At 33.0% G+C, this 22,917-nt stretch overlaps 3 protein-coding genes and 1 non-coding gene across 8 annotated transcripts; 1 reads left to right on the top strand and 3 right to left on the bottom strand.

Annotated features, from left to right (window-relative positions):
- Nucleotides 1–239: 239 nt before the first annotated feature.
- LOC102667252 (T-complex protein 1 subunit eta-like) lies at nt 240–2,733 on the bottom strand. Of its 5 annotated transcripts, none has more exons than XR_001388288.3 (4): nt 2,410–2,731; nt 672–820; nt 474–569; nt 240–392 (listed from the first exon to the last, which is right to left on the bottom strand). XR_001388288.3 is itself a non-coding variant. In XM_006579604.4 (2 exons), the coding sequence occupies exons 1-2, from the start codon at nt 2,542–2,544 to the stop codon at nt 297–299; spliced, it is 231 nt and encodes a 76-aa protein (XP_006579667.1). In that variant the 5' UTR covers nt 2,545–2,733; the 3' UTR covers nt 240–296. The 5 variants fall into 5 exon arrangements, 1 of the variants encoding a protein (XP_006579667.1); XR_414238.4 differs by having other exon boundaries at nt 672–806; nt 2,410–2,728; XR_005891319.1 differs by lacking the exon at nt 474–569 and having other exon boundaries at nt 2,410–2,732.
- Nucleotides 2,734–6,018: 3,285 nt separating this feature from the next.
- On the bottom strand, nt 6,019–6,881 carry LOC121174877 (probable purine permease 10). Its single transcript, XM_041015341.1, has one exon. The coding sequence runs from the start codon at nt 6,642–6,644 to the stop codon at nt 6,177–6,179; it is 468 nt and encodes a 155-aa protein (XP_040871275.1). The 5' UTR covers nt 6,645–6,881; the 3' UTR covers nt 6,019–6,176.
- Nucleotides 6,882–7,296: 415 nt separating this feature from the next.
- On the bottom strand, nt 7,297–8,128 carry LOC100801368 (probable purine permease 11). The gene has a single exon (XM_006579605.4). It carries the CDS (start codon nt 8,083–8,085, stop codon nt 7,405–7,407), a length of 681 nt encoding a protein of 226 aa, XP_006579668.3. The 5' UTR covers nt 8,086–8,128; the 3' UTR covers nt 7,297–7,404.
- An 11,603-nt stretch (nt 8,129–19,731) lies between these two features.
- Nucleotides 19,732–19,838, top strand: LOC113001709 (small nucleolar RNA R71). The gene has a single exon (XR_003267197.1). It is a non-coding gene; the product is annotated as a small nucleolar RNA R71 (small nucleolar RNA).
- Nucleotides 19,839–22,917: the final 3,079 nt, after the last annotated feature.

A 22,917-nucleotide genomic window follows, 5' to 3' on the forward strand; every position in this document is an offset into this window, starting at 1 on the left:
ATTATTGACAGTTAACATCGGTTTTTATAAAAAAAAACCGATGTTGTTTTTAGGAATTTTTTTTAAATAATGTCTCTGTTTTTACAAAAAAACCAAAATTTAACCCGTAAATTTAAAATCAGACCTCACAGCACACAACATATATCATTTGCATTTTGTTTTCAAATAAGTTTTAGCAAAAAACTAGCTATCAACAAAGGTTATTGAATGTTAAGATGAAACAACAATTGTAAAAAATGTAATGCAAAGTATGTAAACTAATTAAGTAACCTAAAGTTACATAGTTGCCTAACATCCTATGTTTGATCTCTAACTTTTAGATAATACTGTGCCCACTGTATGCGAAGTGCCTTGAATCTCTCTGCTTCCAATGGTCTAACTTCATTAAAATACTGCATGATCAAATAAAAAAATAAATTAATAATGTAATAACAATTATAAAAAAACCAACTTTGTTTGAAATAAACAATTACCGTCTCCTAATTATTCCTGAAAGATCCTAAGATTATCGTGGACATCCAATGCATCACGTAGTAGCCACATTCAGTGATTCCTTTTTGTCTATTACACTAAATACATATTGAAATTTGAATATTAATTAAACGTTAACTACAATTAGTGTACACACACATAAAATATATATAAGTAGAACTTTTATTTCAATTACGTACCTTAACAACATAACATAACCAGACACCAATAACTTCTATTACTTCTCACAAGATCATAGAACTGCACTGTGGACAGGCCCAGTCACGGGATCCCCCACATTTTCAGTCACACACCACTTTCATCCAAATCCACACCTATATACATTAACCTAATTAGAAATTAGAAAATAAGAGAAAAGTTACTGCTGTCTCCTTAATTGGAAAATTTGAGATCACAAGGGACAAAATTAAACTATATGCAAAAAATTCGTATTCGTATGTAAATACAAACAAAATATAATAAAATACCTCATAATTTATATTAATGCTAATTTAATATTTTATACATTTATCGGACAACAGACAGAATTGGATGCGTCCAAACTAGAGAATAGATTAAGAGATATTGGCTAAGCCAAAAACCAACATTAATTTCATCCAAGAATTGGATGCGTCCAATTATACACAGTATATTCATGGTATCATTGCAGAAGATATTGTTAATGGTAATTGCAATCCTGCAAACAAGAGGAATTGACCGTGGCACTCGTAGGACCACATGGTCCTTAACGTTCTCCAATGATAAAAATTAAAAAGCGTCAAATTGTCATCCATCATCTTACCCTGCCTCTCTACCACCATGCACCATATCTTGATTCATACCCCAATTTTCCTCATAATTGTAACACATTTTTTTTAAATAAATATTATCCGTGTGCCCCCAAAACTAAATACTATTGTCTTTGATAAATAAGAAAACAATAAAATCCCAAAAAAAAGCAAAAAGAAAAAAAAAAGAAAAAATATACAAATTCCTGTGCAAGATGTTACACTCATACAAACAAAATACAATATATGCAATTATTTTAATATAATCAACATATATATTAAAAAATAAATAAAAGAAATGAATGAAGGGGTCCAAGTATATTATGCCATCTAAAAATTAGACCTATAGTGGGACCCACATGGAGCATCTAAAAAATAGACCTATATTATGCTACTATTTCTTTTTTATTTAGCTTCAACTCACTTCACTAGTGCGGATTTAATTAACGTTGATAATTTGAGTTAGGATATGCATAAATCTTATCCATATCTTGCCACTAATCAGTTCAAACACTCAAATCATATAGTAAATCATGTTACGTGAACAAATTTTGCTTCTGGACTTCTATTTTTATAGATACAATATTTTCTTTCTTAAATTATAAAAAAAATACATTCTTTCTTAAATATATATATATATATATATATATATATATATATATATATATATATAAAATAACTGTCTCAATCAATGAAAGGATATGTTGATAAAAAATACTGTAGTATATTAAATAAATTTAATTAACATGAACTTATTTTAGTGATTACAAAAAATATATAAAATTATTTAAATAGATATATTTAAACTTTTTAATTTAAAATGTAAAAAAAATAATTAATAAAACTAATTTGTAATATTTTTTACCGTATATGAAATTTAATTTATTATATAAAATATTAATTTTATAAAGTTTTGAGAGTGAACACCATCTTCAATGAATGGCTTGGCCTCCCTTAAAAACTCAACTGCAAGCAACACCACAGTGGTGGTTCCATTGCCAACCTTTTTCACATTCACAACAATACAAGAGTTCATTTACTAACAAAATTAAAATTCCAATTCCACAGTGTAAAGCATCTGAATGAAGCGAAAATGAACAGATCTTGAAAGCAGTGGCATTGCATGAGATCGAAGGGAAGTTAAAGTTACCTCAGAGTCCTGAGACTTGGCGATGTCGGCGAGGATTTTTGCAGCGGGGTGGACGATGTCGAGGAGCTTCATGATGGTGGCGTCGTCGTTGGAGATGGTGACGGCTCCCTTGTCATCGTGGATGAGCTTGTCCATGCCGCGAGGGTCGAGGGTGGTGCGAACGATGTCAACGACGGCAGTGCAGGCATTGATGTTGCTCAACAGCTGTGGCTTCCCTTGCCAAGGTTGAAGATGCAGAAGAAAGAGAGAGAGAGAACTAGGGTTTAAGTTTTGAACTTCAAAAGTGGGTCGAGAAGTAGCAGTTTTCTACATTTTTATCTGTTTCGAACTGATATTTCATTTTTATCTACATTTGGGCCTCCAGCCCATGCTCTATCCCACCAAAAATATTACAACCATCACCATTTGGTGTATAAAGGATTTTTACGTGTTAAATCAGAAAGTGTTATATATAATAACTTTAAGTTTATTAATTTTTTATAATAATTATATTAACTCTGATAATATCCAATTATAATAACTATGTATCATTCCCATTTTTTTTAATTTTATTTAAATCTTTTAAAATTCACTTTCAGTTTCAAAATAGTAATAGATTTTATGCCAGAAGTGGTTTATCACCTAAAAATTAGATAATTTTAGTTTTATTTCTTATAATTTTTATTTAACGTCTAATTTATTAAAATACATATTTTTGGTTCTTATACTAAGATAAATCACATAAACTAATAACGTGATAAAGAAATCATTCAAAGCTAATATAAATTGATTATATGACATAATTGATTAGTAGAATAAATTAATTTCAACAACTAAAAATATGTATTCTAGTGAAATTATGGATCAAATAATTTTTTAGTTACAAATTTTATTTTTATTTTTGTCTATCATATTAATTACTCATTTTATCTCATACTTTTCTCTTCCTAATTTTATATTTTCAAATAAAATTATATTAATTATTTATATAAATTTAAATTAATTAATTTTTCAAGACATTTAAACCTTTGTTTAGTTCATGACTGCTTTAGAAAATCGCATGAAAATGTCCTGATAGCGATGTCCCCTCAATGTAATTAACTTTTGGATTTTGCTAGTTCTAAAGGTATTAGTTAATGAATTATATGAGGAGTATATTTTTACGGATTTTAATAAAAATATTTTTATTATTACATCCTTAATTGGTGTTTTTGAGGCACTGATAAAACATTATCTCACTCATTTTTTATAGTACATGCAAAAAACATTAGGCTTTAATATAATTATTTATTTATTTTTGTTTTCTTTTACGTTCATTCAAACAAGTAATATTAATATTTGCACTTATTTTTCTTTTTTTATATTTGCCTAAACAACACTTTTTCGACTATATTTATCCTTAATTTTTATTTGTTTTCTTTCATTCCTTTTAATTTTTTTCTCTTTATTAATCTAAACAATTGGTAAACCACATTTACACAGTAAAATCTATGTTCTAAAAATTATATTAAAATGTTCTTAATTTTCTTTTCTTAAAAAAAATTGTCCTCACCAAAGTCATGAAACCCCTTGCAACCTCATTTTTTTTGTTTAATTCCAATTTGAAGTCATGAGTTTATCCATGATTTATTTATTTCTTTTTCGCATTTTTCTTACCTTTTATTAGTAAATAAATATTTTATCCTTAATATTAAAATAATCATATTAAATAAATTAAATAAATTTTTATTTTAATAATACTTATTTCAAAAAAGAAAGAACTCCCTACATATTCTACGACCTCTGTTTCAAACATATTAAAAAAAAAAAAAACTAAAAAGTCACAGGCCCAACAACTTCTAAAAAAATCAGATTTCATAATAAAGTCAAAGAAATTTTCACGACTTTTAAAAAAACCAAAAATAAAAAAACTCTAAAGTCGTAAATGGTATCTACGACTTACCCTTGACTTGATAGTCAAAGAGATCTGACTAAAGAATTATTTTTTTTTGTCTTTTCTTGGTTGAACAGTTATTATATATTTTTATGTTTAATTTTTACAAATAAAAAAAATTAATCAATCCGACCCTACACTTACTTGAATAGTAGTCACACACTACATTTGGACATTTGCGGTAGACCGATCTTTGACAAAAAAAAGTTACGCAAGATTTTAATTTCTATAAAGAAACCATATAATTTTTTTATATCATTCATTAGTTAAAATTTATTATTACTACAATTTTTAGGATAACTAACATGAGAAAAAATTGTACATGATAATTTATTATTAAATATTAGTGTAAAAAATTAAATTATTAACATACACTATTTACTCTTTTTTTTAGTAGCATCCACTATTTACTCTTAACACAATGCATTTGGTAATAACTAAAATATTAAATTTCACTTCCATTTGTATATTGGTCATTTAAGCAGTGAAGAAAAAACTTTGCTTAGTCAAATGACAAAAAATATGGCGAAGTCTGGTCAAATTTTTTTGATTATATAATAATAAAATTAAAATTACGAAATTCATTTTAAAAATTTAGTTTAATTTTTAAATGTTTACCTTTTGAATTTATAATTGTTTCTTAATTATTATATTTTTTTAATTAAAATATAATTAATAACGCAATATATGATTTTTTTTAAAATATATAAATACTTAAAAAAAAGTTTATATTAACATCGATTTTTTAAAAAACCGATGTTAACGTGTATGCATTAACATCGGTTCTTTGGAAAACCGATGTTAACATATAATACGTTAACATCGGTTTTTTAAAAAATCGATGTTAACTAATGCTATTAACATCGGTTATTAAAAAACCGATGTTAACGTGTATGTATTAACATCGGTTTTTTGAAAAACCGATGTTAACATATTATACGTTAACATCGGTTTTTGAAAAACCGATATTAACATCATTAGTTAACGTCGGTTTTTGAAAAACCGATGTTAACGTGTATGCATTAACATCGGTTTTTTAGAAAACCGATGTTAAGAATGATACTTTATTTACAAATATGTCATCGCGTTTAACTTTACATCGGTTCTGTACAAAACCGATGTTAATAAACCGATGTTAAAACTACTTTTTGTAGTAGTGAGTCAAGATTTAACTACGATCGGATCATTTGAACTTTGAACGAGTATCTTTACTAATTCAATTATCGGTCTAATCTTAAAAACCTTGGTTTTTGGCCATGAACTTTGTAGTCCTTTGAATTGAGAAAAAAAATATTCTTATCAATACACAAATATATAAGAATTTTAACTGCACTTATATGCTTCAATTTCTGTTTTTCTTTTAGCTAGGGCGTTTAGCCCCATATAAAAAATATATTGAGCTCATATATATATATATATAAAACCAAATTAATATTTTTTTGCCATATATAGTTATTCAATTATAGGATATCTTTGGATTCTTCATTTAACCAATACTTAATTTTATTGAATAAAAACTAAGCACGTTTAGATTTTATAAAGCATATTAAAATGATATTCTATTAATTAAATAAATTTTAAAGTATTTTAAAATTAAAAGTTTTAAAAGCATAGTTTTTTACATTCTGATTTTTTTAATTATTAAGGAATCATTTATATCAATCAAAATAAATTGTTTTAAATTAATGTTTATTAAATTTATTTTCTTTCACATTTTACATCTACTGATCAACACAAAAGGACAACATTACAACATTAGACAAAACAACACAGACAAAACGACAACATTACAACATCCACCATTGTCGAGGCCCGTGTCTCAGCTCAATAGCAAAAGAGATTGCTATAATTAACTTCACAAACAGTTGGTCTGTAATTCCTTCATTTCTTCAACCCCTTGTAACCTCAAGCCCCCAACAAAATTATCATCATCATCACTTGTATTTGTATCTGCCTTGGCTTTTTTGTCGTCCTGATATTGTTGATAAACATAAGAGAGAAAGCCCCACAAAGCTAATACGAAAGCCATAACCTTCATCGCGTTGATTTTGTCATGAAAGAAAATAGCAGCAAGGAAGGGAACGATGGGCAACTCCATAGTATCTATTACAATCGAGAACAACGAAGACACCTCAAAAATCAATCCAAAAAGACCAATACATGATATTTGCCATGTCACGGCGGTCCAAAACAGAACCATCACATAAGACACTTTTCCATCTTCGTATTCCCTTATCTCCCTATCCAAACTCTTCCATTCTCCACTTGCGAACATCCCCACGACGCAACAACACGAAGCAACCAGGGACGGGTAAAGTTGCATGTCCAAGATAACTGAAAAGGTTTGTCTCTTAATAACTTTCTCGAAAGCAACCTGCCAATACACCAGGAGATATAAGATGATGAGTTTGATGGTTGAGAGAAAAGGTTGTCATCCCCTCTCTTAATAAAATTAAGCCGGTCAAAATAAACTAGTTTGGCCCACCATACCTTGAGTTGAGAGTTAAATGGGTGGAACTAGTCCAACTCACCTAGGTTATGAAAATATTAATTTGAATTGATCCACCATGGATTGATGGATTAGACACTTCTCAAATTGTAAAAAAAAATTAAAATAAAAAATAAAACATTTTTTTCATTTTTTTATAAAAAAAATATCATTTTTTTTATAAAAACACTCAAATAATTGAAATACAAATATAATTATTAATAGGTGAATGTCTCAAGTAACCATTCAAAATCTAATATTATTATTTAAATAATTATTTAAATATTTCAAATACATAAATATCATTTAAAAGTCTTAAAATACTATGATCTTAAAATGAAATTTAATCATTCAAATATTAGTCATAGTTCAATAACATTAAAGTCTTATTTTCATTAGTTACTTTATTATATTTTAGTAAATAATATTATTATATTTTTAAGTGAACCAACTCAGCTCAAATTCTTATTTTTTGTATTTAGCTTTATTTTTTGTATTTGGCTGAGCCTAAACCCTTGAATGAGCCGGGTTGACTCATTGGGTTCGTACTTACTTTCACATCCCTAAAAAGATTAACATTCTCGTAAACTAATATTTAGTGATAAAAAAAACAAAAAAAAACCTGCACAAGACAGTGGTGTAGAGCAAACGTAGCTGATGCAACAAGGGTGGAAATGAACCCAAACATATACATATGCTTTTCTTTGCTAGAGTGGCCCATTGGGTCGTTAGATTCGCCGTTGATCGCGAGAAGCGAAACTGATATGCTGAGGAGGACTATGGAATTTACTATGAATGCTGTGAACTTTTGGGCATTGAGGAAGTAAGAGAACACTGCATTGAAGACTAATTGGGTTGCACCTATTAGAGAATAGGTGGTGAGAGGGAGATATAGAAGTCCATAGGAATACATCAAGTCATTCGCTGTAACAATTAAGCCGAAAACTATGTAGAGGAAAACAAGAGTGTAGAGTTTTGGCTTGGTTTCGGAGAAATTATCATTGGACATGTTACTAGAATTGTCATGTGTTGTTGGGAAGTATAAAAATAGTGGAAGAAGTACAGGGAATCCTGCGGTTTGAACAAATGTTGCCATCCATTTGCTATTGCCACCACTGTCATAGTATAACCTTCCCAAAAGAGTGGCTGCAGATTGGCCTCCAAGAGCAAGAAATATGTATAGGGATACACGCCACCAACGTTTGTAATTTCTGAACCTTGGACGTTGATGAGGTTGCTGATGAGTGAGTTCTGTTTCGGTGCACTCTTCTGTCATCTGAAAAATACAAAAGAGAATGAGAATGATTATAAGGTAGGTAATTATACGAGTCCACCTTAACATTACACATAATTACTCTATTAATAGTACGAGCAAGTTAATTACCCTATAATGCCTCTTGAAGATTGCACATGACCTTTTTGCGTTTGTGAAGTTCACATCACGGCCTTTATATGAGAGAATAAATTATTATATATGGTCCTGCAATCTCTGTTCCACATGAATTATGATTTTACATGAAGCTTAAATTAGTTGGGATCATGAGTAACTTGGTTTAAACTTAGTTGTTAAAATAAGTGTTTATTTTAATAAAATAAGTAATTTTTTTTATTTTTTAGGGTGTTGGTCTAAATTACTTTTACTTATTTATTTTAAGAAACAAATCATATTTACTTCTTAAAAAAAACACATATAAAAATACTTACTTTATGTTTAAACAAACTAACCCTATATGATCACATATCATATAAGGAGAAAAATCATTACATTTCTAAGACCGATGGACCAAATTAATCTTTATATAGTTTTTTTTTTCTATACGATATGTATTAATATTTTTCGTTTGAGGCAATTGTATTAGGATTGAGTACAACCATCATGAGTAACAAAGCTTTCCCTCTCAGTATTTAAGATTGTTGCATACTGAGGACTTGAATAAGAGATTTCTTGTGAAGTTGAAACCATCCATGCCGGCTAATTCACGTGTTTAGTGGCTTTATCTTATTAGCTTTTTTAAGTAAATTGAAAATTTTAATTATATATCATATAAAAATTATCAAGAAGATAGACACACGAGTATCCTATCATTTAATGATTTCACTATTAATTATTGAGATACACAATAACATAATGTAGTGTGTTTTGGTTTATTATGAGTATTTTTTTCCCTTAAAATAATTGTTATTTTTAGAGGTTTTTCAAAAGACATTGCCAAAACAATTATTTATTTTAAATAAATAATTTCAAATAAACTGACTACTGAGGTTTCCTTACAAGTATTTATTACTTTTAAGATTCATAAAAGTTATATTAAATATGTCGAGAAATATCTATTAAATATAATTAATAATATTTATAACAAAGCTAGGAATCATAATATTTTTAACATTTAACTCATGTTGTTTTTTAATTTATTCTTAGGAATCACACACTTTACTCAACTCAACCAAGCTAGACCTCCTTGGTTAACTCATGTTTAGAAGCAACTTAATTTTAAAAAGCATTTTTAAAAAAATATATAATTCTTTTTAAATAACCTAATTTAAAAAGCAACTTAGTTCCTTTTTAAAAGCATTCTTTTGAATAACTCCTTGGTTAACTCATGTACATACACTTTTGTTATATATCCCAGAATCAATTTGCTTAAATTTATTTATAAAAAAATATTTTTTAATAAAATAAGCAGATTTTTATTTTTTTTAATGTGTTTCTCTAAATACTTTTTATTTAAAAATACTCATTTTAAAGTTATTTTGTATAACTTTAAACAAACTCACCCAATGCCTATACCCCACGTAGCTTCATATCTCACTCCTCATAGTATGTTTGTTCTATCTGAATTCTGAACTACATCCCACGACAAGAAGACAAGGCAGTGGGTCCGAACTAATTCGGAATTTGTATTGCATATATATCTTACATAAACAAAATTATATTTGAACCATGATAAAAACATATAATTTTGCAAATTTATATGCACTCTTGATAACCTTGGTCCTATTTATTATTTGTTGTGTATCTTATTTAGAATTAATAGTAAATAATTTTTTTTATATATATATAAGTACCTTGTATAATTTTTTGATATGCTACTTCACGTAGTATTTTCCTAAAATTTAGTTTTGAATTTCTAATCTTTTTTATTTATCCTCTTTTTGTTCTACAATATTCCACTTATAAAATAAGATTTTTTTTTTACATATGATATACAGTAAGTTCATTTTTTATTTTATTTTTATTAATATTTTTTTTGGATATTTTCAAATTACATTAATTATTTTAACCATCATACTATTTGCCATATTTATTTTATTATTTCAGCTTATTCTTCAAGATATTGATATTATAAAATGGTAGGTTTGTTTGGTTTTTTATAATATTTTAATATTAAATTATTTATTTTAAGCATTACTTTATTCACGTTATTTTTCTATTAATTTTAAAATTACACTATAAGATATTTTAATCATTACACTAATTAACTTAACAAAGTGCGATGATTTTTTATAAGATTGAAAGTGCCAAGTTTACTTAAAAGTATATTTCTTACTTTAATTTTAAATTTGATTGAAAATACTTTCGGATATAGTATAATATGAATAGTAAAAAAACACTATATGTAAAAATATAATAATTTAAAGTAAAAAATATAATTAAAATAATTTATCCATAAATAAAAATTACAGGTGTTTAAAACTAACTAAAAACTAAAATTGTAAATATATTCCAAAATATATTTGTCATCAATAAAATAAAATTGGAATTTATATAAAAAATATCATATAAATATATCAATTTCTCTCATTTTATATTCAACAAATAATTTTATCAATCACTTATGATTGAAAAACTCATTTAATAACTTTAAGTTATTAACTAGTTGAGAAACTAGTATATTATTTGTCTATCTATCTTTTTGTCTCTTTAGTTTGTCTGTTTGTTTGTATGTCTATCTCTCTATTTATCTGCACACACACATATATATTTTCCATGTTCTCTAGGATTGCCCTACTGTGGTAGAGATATGGATTCATTTTATTCCTTATGAGAACAAAAGCAATTTCTTTGGAGTAACTTTGGCTGAGTGGATAAGTTCCAATCTTTCATATTTGGCAGGTCATAATCATCTTCATCCTTGGGCTAAGAATTGGACTTCCATTTGTTACTTCCCGTGGTTATGAAGAAATAAGCAGATTCATAATACCTTTTTCATTCGTCCTTGGTGTTTTATTAGAGATAGATGGCAGGAGTATATATCCATTCACAAAGTCAATACTATGGAGGGGGATATTGGTAGACAGGAGGTTCACATCAAGTGGGTTAATCCTAATAAAGGTTGGGCGTGCCTTAACACTGATGGGGCTGTGAAAGGTAATGGTGGTATAGCTGGTTGTGGGGGATTAATTAGAGATAATGATAGCAATTTGCACTAGAGTGATTGTGGCCATAGGCCCAAGCATATGGGTAAGAAGCCTCAAGGCTGGGAGGACTATGTCCATTAGGCTGTTAGGATGTTAGGAATCATAATCCCTTGTAATGATGAGATCGTGTATTTTGTTAGGAGAGAATCACTAATTTTGTTATGGGGGAATTATTCTGTAGTACATGTGTCCATTAGTGAGTGGTGTTGTTAGGAGCACGGTGTCGTTTTGTGTCTAAGGCAGTGGACTATGCTGCTTATATAAGCATGAATGATCATAGAATAAGGACAGGAAAATTCACCCTTAAATTCTATTTCACCTCTTTGCTTCTGGAGGTTTCCCTTCCTGACCTCATATTGCAGGAAGTTCCTTTTTTTCTAAGCACCCTATCAAATTGTCATGGTCAATGGTAGGGTGGTTTAGCTAAATGCATTGGTCGAGCTTATGTCTATGTAGTTAAGCTTTGGGGAGTCTAGCAAGGTCTATAGCTTGCGCATCAAAAGGGTATCCAGAATATTTTGCTGCAGAGTGATTCAAAAGTAGTGGTTAGTGCTTTAAAACGTACTAAGTTTGGGAACATGTCAAGGAGAACTTTGGTTCAATCTATTCATAAGTTGTTGGATTCTTTCAGGAAATTTCGTATAGAGAAGGGAATAAACCTGCTGACAAGTTGGCTGATTATGCTTGTTTGGGGGGGTGGTATTTTTTAGCCTTGTCCTTCTTTCCGGAAGGACTTATTGTTTGATGATGATCAAGAAATTTGTTTTCACTGTTAGAAAACATAGCTTTTATGATGGGGATTCAACGACAGTTTTCGAGGTGATAGCATTGTTGTAAATAATAGTACTATTTCAACGATTTTTTCAAAAAACATTGTTGAAATCGCAAATCGACGATGATTTTTAATGAAACCTTCATTGAAATCGATAATTCAAATATGATTTTGGAAAATTGTCTTCGAAAGTGAAGTGTTTCTCGTACAGTCTCGCACCCTTAGCTTTCAGAGTCCCTCACTCGTTCTCATGCCTCTCAGTGTCTTTGCGCCCTCTTTCTCTCTGTGTTAGTCATCGTTGAAGTAGTCCAACGCCACTGTCAAAGGTTGTTTATGCTTTCATCGTCGTGACCGCTTGCCCTAGCACTCACGATCGCTTCACTCTGCCTCACCATTTGTGGTTCATTTTCCTTCTTTCCCTTTTGTTGTCTTCCTATGTTTGTTAAGTTGCTCATAATTAGTTTGTCTGTGCGTGGTTGATTGGAACATATATATTTGTTCGCTTATAATCGACCATTTGTTTTAATATATTTTTTGGTTTAACTACCTATTTAGTCCATATAATTCCAAACTTATCCATTTTAGTTCCTATAGTTAATAAGTGGATTTTTTAGTCCCTGGAGTTTACATTTTAATTCCCAAAAGGTCCCTATCATTAAAATTCTTTAACTAACGGAATTAAAAAAATTTAGCGTCAGGTACCTTTTGAGAATTAAAATGTAAACTTTAGGGACTAATTCAAAACTTTAGGGACTGATCCTCAAGAGAAAACAACACTGGAGACTCAGTCTTTCATTAATCAGCAGAAACGAAAACGAATTCAAAGGCAGAAGCAGAAAACGAAATTGCAATTTGAAGCAGAAAATGAAATTTGATTGCTACGTGAACAGTGCGCGTGAACAGTAACACAAAACTGAAAACGCAAAACCCTAAAATTTTTCTTCTCTGTCAACAATCTCCTCCTACTAAAATCCTGGTGTTGTTATATAGGTCCTCATCCCCAAAGCTTACAAATTTGTTTTAAGTCCAAGCCCAAAAACGAAATAAAATAAAATTGTCTGCTCTCTTCAAGTCCAAGCCGGTTCAGCCCAATTCTGGATCCAAGCCCAATTGCTTATAATTCTCCTGAAATTAAATTAAAAACACAAAATTAGTCAAGTAGGCCCAAATGATAAAACTGCATAATTAATTTGACAGTTAAGGCTAAGCAGTAATTAAAATGGTGACAAAAAGGGTTAAGAAATAGGAGAAAATAATGACACATCAAATTCCCCCACACTTAGCCTTTTGCACTCCTGGGCAAAATCAAAAAGCAGAGCAAGGAACAAATCCAGAGACATTAAAGAGAGACAAACAAACACAAAAACATTTACATATTTCTCAATGAATCTCAAGGAATAAAAGGAATGGGCAACATCCAACACGTAAAGAGTTAAAGAATCAAGACAGTCATGAAAATCATCCAAGCACCTCAAAAATGACAAGATAGTCAATCAGCTCAAGAATTGAATGAAAAGTGATAAAGCCTCATAAGATATGCACTCTATCTCTCAAGTGTCTAGGCTACTGTTTACTCTCAGAGCACCCATGAAAGCAAACACCACATAGACTTGGCAAAACACTAAAATTGACAACCAAACTCGATAAACACATACACATGAGGATCAAAAGGTCTTTTAAGGTTGTAATGGGGCCAGAGACAAGGTGGAGGAAAGTATGGGATAAGTAGCTAAAACCCAAAGGAATAGAGGAGCAATGGGGAATAAGTGGAAATTAAGCAAAAGTACTAAACCCAAAACCTCCAGTATCAACAAAATCAACCAAGTCTTCAAACCAGTCCAAGTCCTCAAAACAAGACCTCATTTATTCAACTTCACTCTTTTTTCTATTTTTGTCTTTCTTTTTTTTTGAATTTTTTTAGAACAGAAAACGAAAATTTAAAAGCATTTTGAATATTTGAAAAATAAAGCAACAATTAGGCAATATATGTATATACATCAAGCATGGCCAAAATACATCATCAAGCTTGGCCAACAAAAACATATCATCAAATGAAACATACCCCCCCCCCCCCCCCCCAAACACACACACACTTATTCCCAAAACAATTCTAAAGCTCCAAAATTCCTTAAGGGTAGGGTGAGATCATGGTTTTTCACTTAAGGCTTGTAATGAGCTTCAAAACAAAGAAAGGGGAACATAGGCTCAAAGGGGCTATCAAAGGAATTAATTCAAGGTAGGCTCATTTGGCTAGAGGCTTATAAGAACAAAAATGCCTAAATCATCTCCCAACATGCATGTGAACCAAGAAGTATCAACAAGAGTCAAGCCAAGGCTATTGTGCAAGCAATCAATGGGGCAAAACACACCGAATAAAATAGATGATGATGGCTCAAAATCTCACCAAGGGTAAATCTATCACTTTCAATTCAACCTTTCAAAACTAACTTGACATGTAGAGAAAAACAAGGATTTCAATTCACAAAATGCCAAGAAACTCCTATTTCAAAAACAATTACCCATTACCTGTACATAACCCAAAATTCAAAGAGAAACATACAATGTTGTACACAAAACATAAAACCAAAATAACAAAATTAACCTAGAAAACCCCAAATGAAGAACAATCTCCCCCCCACACTTAGACAACACATTGTCCTCAATGTAGCACAATCATAAGATCAAGAGCAATCAGCACAATCAATAAATTTGGACAAGTGCAATAAAAGTAAAAAAGGAGACAGAAAAAGAAGACTCCCTAAGTCATGGCGGAAGAGAAGTAGGGTGAAGTAAGGAGGTCTCCTCCACCACTACATCCACCAAGGAAGGATTTGTGAGGAATGGTTTTAGTCGGTGTCCATTGACCTTGAAGCTTTTATCTGTGGATTCGCTTTTGATCTCAATTGTACCATAAGGAAAAACATTAGTCACCACAAAAGGACCAATCCACTTTGACCTCAACTTACCACTCATGAGTCCGAGCCTAGAGTTATACAATAAAACTTTCTATCCAACCACGACGTCCTTCTTAGATATCAAGCTGTCATGGAACTTCTTGGTCTTTTCCTTGTAGAATTTGGAATTCTCATAGGCTTCTAAACGGATCTCATCTAGCTCACTTAGTTGCAACTTCTTTTCCTCTCCAGCCTGATCAATAGAGAAGTTGCAAGTCTTTACAGCCCAGTAGGCTCTGTGCTCTATCTCTACAGGAAGATGACATGCCTTGCCAAAGACAACCTGATAAGGAGACATTCCTATGGGTGCTTTGTAAGCAGTCCTATGCGCCCAAAGAGCATCATCCAGCCTGGTGCTCCAATCCTTTCTGTTCGGCTGCCCAATCTTCTCCAAGATCCTTTTTATTTCCCTGTTTGAAATCTCAGTCTGCCCATTAGTTTGGGGGTGGTAAGGTGTGGAAATTTTGTGCACGCCCCATACTTTTTGAGCAAGGCATACATGGATCTATTACAAAAATGTGTGTCTAGATCACTAACGATGACTCTAGGGACTCCAAACCTGCAAAACATATTAGATCTAACAAAATCCACAACAACCTTAGCATCGTTAGTTCTAGTGGCTTTGGCTTCCACCCATTTTGAAACATAATCAACAGCAAGGAGAATATAAACAAAACAAAAAGAGGCAGGGAAAGGCCCCATAAAGTCTATACCCCAGACATCAAACACCTCATAGAACAACATAGGTTGTTGAGGCATTTACTGTCTCCATGAAAGTGAGCCGCCTGCTCTCTGACAAGGCTCACAAGTGCTACAGATTCTCCATGCATCCTTGAAGATGGTGGGCCAATAGAAACTGCAGTCAAGCACCTTGCGAGCTGTCCTCTGTATGCCAAGATGGCCACCTGGTGCGGAAGAATGCCAGAATTGCAAGACCGAGTCAATCTCATAGTTTGGAATGCATCTCCTAATAACCTGGTCACTGCACAACTTCCACAAATAGGGGTCATCCCAAATATAATGCTTAGCATCGCTTTTAATTTTATCAGTTTGAGCTTTAGATGCTAAGGGAGGAAAAATAGAAGCAACCAAATAATTCACAATATTAGCAAACCAAGGAGTGGGGAAGGAATCAGAAATATTATACAGAATGTACAAATGGTCATCCGGAAAATCATCTCGAATGGGTGAGTCCTCAGACGCATACTCAATCCAACTCAGGTGGTCAGCCATGAGGTTCTGTGCACCGCTCCGATCACGGATCTCCAAATCAAACTCTTGGAGCCAAAGCATCCACCTGATCAATCTAGGCTTTGATTCAGCCTTCTTCAACATGTACTTCAGAGCTGCATGGTCAGTATAAATAATAACACGAGTACCAAGCAAATATGAACGAAATTTCTCAAGAGCAAAAACTATCGCTAATAGCTCCTTCTCTGTGGTAGTGTAATTTGCTTGAGCAGCATCCAAAGTTCTGGAAGCATAGCACATCAGCTCAAATGGGGTTGTCCAATCAGGTGCCTAAATGATAGGGGTGGTAGTCAACGCAAGCTTGAGGCAATCAAAAGTCTATTTGCATCGGTCATCAAAATCAAACTCCACCTCCTTTTGCAGCAGATTGGATAGTTGAAGGGCCATTTTGCTAAAGTCCTTAATAAAGCGCCTATAAAACCCTACATGGCCAAGAAAAGAACGAACCTCTCGCACGCAAGAGGGGTAAGGAAATTATGAAATAACAGTTATTTTTGCAGGGTCTACCTCTATGCCCCTACTGGAAATGATATGCCCTAAAACTATACCATGTTCTACCATGAAGTGACATTTTTCAAAATTCAGCACAAGGTTAGTTTCAATGCATCTATTAAGAACTCTATCCAGACTATCCAAACATGCATCAAAAGAGGATCCATAAAAAATAAAATCATCCATAAACACCTCTATGAAACTCTCTAAAAAGTCACTGAAAATGCTAAGCATATACCACTGGAAGGTACCAGGGGCGTTGCATAGGCCAAAGGGCATCCTCCTATAGGAAAAAGTACCAAAGGGACAGGTGAATATCATCTTTTTTTGATCCTCAGGAGCAATATGAATTTGTAAATAACCAGAAAAACCATCAAGAAAACAGTAATGAGACTTACCTGCCAAGCGCTCAAGCATTTGATCAATGAATGGCAGGGGAAAATGATCTTTTTTGGTTGCCTGGTTCAACCTCCTATAATCAATGCAAACTCGCCAGGTGTTCTGCACTCTTGTGGGAATAAGCTCATCCCTCTCATTCTTGATCACTGTGAGGTCTGTCTTCTTAGGAACCACTTGGACTGGACTCACCCACAGGCTATCAAAAATGGGGTAGATGATTCTAGCTTGTAAGAGCTTGGTCACCTCCTTTTTCACCACGTCTAAAATGACGGGGTTGAGTCGCCGCTGTGGCTACCTCATTGGCTTAGCTCCATCCTCTAAAAGTACCCTATGCATGCAGGTAGATGGGCTAATACTAGGAATGTCTGCTAAAGTCCATCCAATGGCTTTCTTGTGCTTCTTGAGCACTAGCAACAACTTCTCCTCTTGCTCAGCAGCAAGGGAAGCAGAGATGATCATTGGAAATTTTTCCTTGTCCTCCAAGTAAGCATACTTGAGGTTTGCTGGTAAGGGCTTCAACTCTGGTGTGGGTGGTGGCTGAACAATGGGAGGAACCAGGGTAGGAGAAGAGGAAGGTTCCTTAGCCTATACCTCATAAAGCAAGTCAAAAGTATATGTACTTCCTGCAACATGGTTAGTGCATTCTTACTCTAAAAAATCAACATCAAGAGGTACAACACCCAGAAAATCAGAACTAAACTCAAATTCAAATTTACTCTCAGCATAAAAATCAGATACAAGATCAAATTGAAACTCAGATTCAGATTCATTGCATGAGGAATGACAAGTATGCAGATCAAACAAAAATGGGTGTTTCCTACCATGAAGAGAATCAAAATCAAACATATAATCATCAACAATCTGATCAAGTATCTCAGCACAAAAAATAGAACGATCCTCAGATGGATGTTTCATGGCATCAAGAATGTTAAAATGGACAACAATATCACCAAATTCCATAGACAATGTGCCAGCATAAACATCTATCTTGGTTCGGGTTGTTTTCATAAATGGCCTGCCTAAAATAATTGGAACTGAACCACGGAAAAATCCCTCTTCCATATCAAGAACATAAAAATCAGCAGGAAAAATAAGTTCACCAACCCGAACCAACACATCCTCTATGAAACCTGCGAGGTAAGCAACACTTCTATTTGCCAAATGAATCACCACGTCTGTAGATTGCAAAGGTCCAAGAGATAAAGAATTGAAAATGGACAGAGGCATGACACTAACTGATGCTCCTAGATCTAGCATGGCATTCTCAAATTTGTTGTTCCCAATTATGCAAGGTATACAAAAAGTACCTGGGTCCTTACATTTCTCAGGAATGTGAGGAACAAATTTACCTTTTAATGCTGACACATTTCTGCCCATGCTAATCCTTCCATTGCCTTTGAGCTTCCTTTTGTGGCTGCACAACTCCTTTAGAAACTTGGCATATCTTGGAATTTTCTTGAGGGCATCTAGCAAAGGTATGTTCACCTCTACTTTCCTGAAGGTCTCCAAGATCTCCTTATCCATTTCTTCCATCTTTTTGTTTGGAATTGCTCTAGGTGGAAATGGAAGAGGGATAGGAGGCTACTGCAAGTCAGAACTACTAGAAGAAGGTCCACCTGCATGAAAATTTTTGTTAGCTCCCTCATGATCAGAAAGCTTTCTCTTTTATGCAACTATCTCATCCTCTTTTTCAGGTGTAGAATGAAGCTTGACAGGTTCAGGTGCAGGTGCTGCTACTAGTGGCGGCACTTCAATTTGCTTGCCAGACCTCAAGGCGATGACACTCACATTTTTCGGATTCTGCACAGTTTGTGAAGGCAATTTTTCAAAATTTTGGGACTGAGCTTGGTTCAACTGAGTAGCCATCTGCCCCATCTGATTTGTCAGACTCTGAATGGAGGCTCTTGTCTATTGTTGAAATTGCATATTCTGGATGGTCATTTGCCTCACTAACTCCTCTAAGGAAGGTTGAAAAGGAGCCTCAGTTGCTTGTTGTCTTTGTTGTTGTTGTTGCTGCTGCTACTGCATTGGAGGAGGAACATATGGCCTGCTTGGACTAGCAGCATTCTGGAAATGAGGGACAGGCTGTTGTTATTATGGAGGACTTGCCCATCTCAGATTTGGATGATTCCTCCAACCTGGATTGTATTTGTTGCTTGAAAGATCATAATTATTCTGTTGTTGTTGGTTTTGCTGCTGAGGGGGTCTATTATAAATATTTGCAGCATAAGCTTCAGGTTGCTCATTGACTCCAGATTGCTGCAAAGAATGACAGAGATCTGTATGGTGATCTACAGAAAAACATAGACCACAAACTCCTGCAACAGATGCAGATGTAGATTTCTGATTCATGGCAAGCTGAGTTACTAGGTTGACCAAGGCATCAAGTTTTCCCTCAAGCTTTTTATTTTCAGCAGATGAAGATGAATCCGTGGCCACCTCATGGACTCCTCTAAGGACAATAGCATCATTTCTTGCACTGAATTGTTGGGAGTTGGAAGTCATCTTCTCAATCAAATTCCTAGCCTCAACTGGAGTCATATCACCAAGAGCTCCACCACTGGCAACATCAATTATACTCCTCTCCATGTTGCTAAGTCCCTCATAGAAATATTGCAGAAGGAGTTGCTCAGAAATCTGGTGGTGAGGGCAGCTTGCACACAATTTCTTGAATCTTTCCCAGTACTCATACAAGCTCTCTCCACTAAGTTGCCTAATGCCTGAAATGTCTTTTCTGATGGCAGTGGTCCTAGATGCAGGGAATAATTTCTCCAAGAACACCCTCTTAAGGTCATCCCAGCTGGTAATGGACCTGGGAGCAAGGTAGTACAGCCAATCTTTCGCCACTCCCTCCAGAGAATGAGGAAAAGCTTTTAGAAAGATATGATCTTCCTAGACATCAGGGGGTTTCATGGTGGAATAGACAATATGGAACTCCTTAAGATGCTTATGAGGATCTTCACCTGCAAGACCATGAAACTTGGGCAGCAAATGTATTAGTCCAATCTTGAGAACATATGGAACATCCTCATCAGGATATTGAATGCACAAGCTTTCATAAGTGAAATCAGGTGCAACCATCTCCCTAAGAGTCCTCTCACGAGGTGGAGGTTGAGCCATGTTCTCAGTATGAAAATTAGTAGTCGAATGCTCAAAATCAAAATGTTCAGAATCACCAGCAACAGAATACTCTGAATGCTCAAAATGCACACTATGCCTAACTAATCTATGAAAGGTTCTATCTATTTTTGGATCAAAGGGTTGTAAATCACCTAGATTTCCCCTAGTCATGCACTATATGCAGCAAATCATGTGTTTCTCAAACAAGCACTAGGGGAGGGTTAAAACTACAACTATAGTCAAACGATATCCAAATGAGCTAAAATTTTGTGAGCAACACCCTAAAATCATGAAAAGATAGCACAGAAATTTTCAGACAAAAATTAAAAGTCTAACTACGAAAACTGCCTAAGGAAAGTTTAGAAAAATAGGACAATAATACTTGAAAAATAAAAAAAAACTTAGTAAACAACTAATTTTTAAAGTTTGGGAAACCCCAACCCACTAAAGCTGTTTATCATAGTATGGCAAATTTTTTCTACCCCAAATGCATATATAATAATAGTCATTCTGATAACCAGAGTAAAAGTTATGGCTGTTTTAAGTTTTGCTAAAAACAAGTTCCCAAATTTTTTGTCTCTCTCAAATACAGCCACACCAAGTGCTTCTGGTATTTTTCACACAAAATATGGATCAAAAGAAACTACCACACAAAAAATCAGCTAAAAATAACAACTCTAGCTATCAAAACAAAAATCACCAATTAAATTGCAAAATCAATCGCTAATCACTATTCACAGCATTACACAAAACTGAAACAGGGGAGCGCTAAACAGGGGACACGAATGAAATGCAAAACAGAACACTACACAAAACAAAACAACACACACTCACAACACTAAACAGCAGAGCTACACACAAAACAACTAAATGCTATTATGAACCTTTGGACCACTACTCTCTGGCAACGGCGCCAAATTTGATTGAGGTCGTACCCGAATTAAATAAACATTAAAAATGCAGTATCTAGGAAGTGATCCTAGGTCATCTCCCAGTGAGCAATGATCAACCAAACATTCATAACATATAACAATAAAACAGTAACGAATTGGGGGGGGGTTGTTTGTTTTTGCAAATTAAACAGCAAGCAAACTTGAATAAGAAAATAACAAAACTAAAACATGTTGTTCCCCTTGATTCAAAAGCAAGTCTCTTATCCTAGGTTACGAGAATTTATCCCTAATCAGTTCAACCACTTAATCCAACCCGAAATTAATTTACTAAGCGAAAATTAACATAAGGCTGTCATTATGTGATTAAGCAACACATACACCAATTAATCCCTCTCATATGTCCATTAAGCATGAACGCAAATTAAGCATAGAGACAATTAATATAGCAACAAATACAGAGCAATAGGTGAAGGGAAAAACTGATCATAATTCAATAGTAATAACAAAACCTCAGAGATTTGTGCTTGATCCTCAAGAGAAAACAACACTGGAGACTCAGCCTTCCATTAATCAGCAGAAACGAAAACGAATTCAAAGGCAGAAGCAGAAAACAAAATTGCAATTTGAAGTAGAAAATGAAATTTGATTGCTACGTGAACAGTGCGCGTGAACGTAACACGAAACTGAAAATGCAAAACCCTAAAATTTTTCTCCTATGTCAACAGTCTCCTTCTACTAAAACCCTGGTGCTGTTATATAGGTCCTCATCCCTAAAGCTTACAAATCTGTTTTAAGTCCAAGCCCAAAAACAAAATAAAATAAAATTGTCTGCTCTCTTCAAGTCCAAGCCGGTTCAGCCCAATTCCGGATCCAAGCCCAATTGCTTATAATTCTCCTGAAATTAAATTAAAAATACAAAATTAGTCAAGTAGGCCTAAATGATAAACTGCATAATTAATTTGACAAATAAGGCTAATCAGTAATTAAAATGGTGACAAAAAAGATTAAGAAATAGGAGAAAATAATGACACTGAAGCTCTTAGACTCTGGCCAAACTCTTGAGTCTATTACTCCAACAATTATGTCACTCTCTAAACCAGTTCTTTGGATTTGCTGCAAAATTCCTATGAAGTCCCATGGTCTAGTCGTCTAGAAATAACTCTTCCTATTTGGGAAAATATAGACAACACTATCCATTTCTGTTACAATACCAAAGTTTTAATAGTGTCGTTTTCCATTAAAGCTTTTTTTGTAACTGTGAATTGTAGCTTTTGGTTCAAAGTCGTTGGGTAAATGCACATTTGCACGGCCAATCTTAAAATACTTGTTTTGCATAATGAGCAAAGGATTATGTTTTTAATTACAATGATTAATACATTCATGTTATTTAATGATTATGAGACATTTGTGAAGTATTTCCAAAACTAGTATACTCTAAATTTTGTAAATCAAACATGTCCTTCATTATGAATGATGATGTTATCATGAAACAAGAATTAGACAATAGACATAAATTATAGTATTCAATTTCAACCTACCAAGGACTTTCTGTGCCATGGCCATATGAAGAAAAGGTAATGATGCAGAGCCATGCCTTAAAGGTGGTCGCCCATCTAGACAATCTAAGTCTATATTCAGAAAATGAAAATATTAAATTGGTGTGTGGATAATAAATTTTATGATATTACATGATATGTAATCAATTTATTTAATTTTCATATTTAAAATTTATTACTTTTGTATCTTTTCAATTGATGTTAATTTTAAATTTGTTTTATTTGCATAGAGTCATGGCAACACCCCCAAGG

Source organism: Glycine max, chromosome 5, assembly GCF_000004515.6.
Source record: "Glycine max cultivar Williams 82 chromosome 5, Glycine_max_v4.0, whole genome shotgun sequence".
NCBI lineage: Eukaryota > Viridiplantae > Streptophyta > Magnoliopsida > Fabales > Fabaceae > Glycine > Glycine max.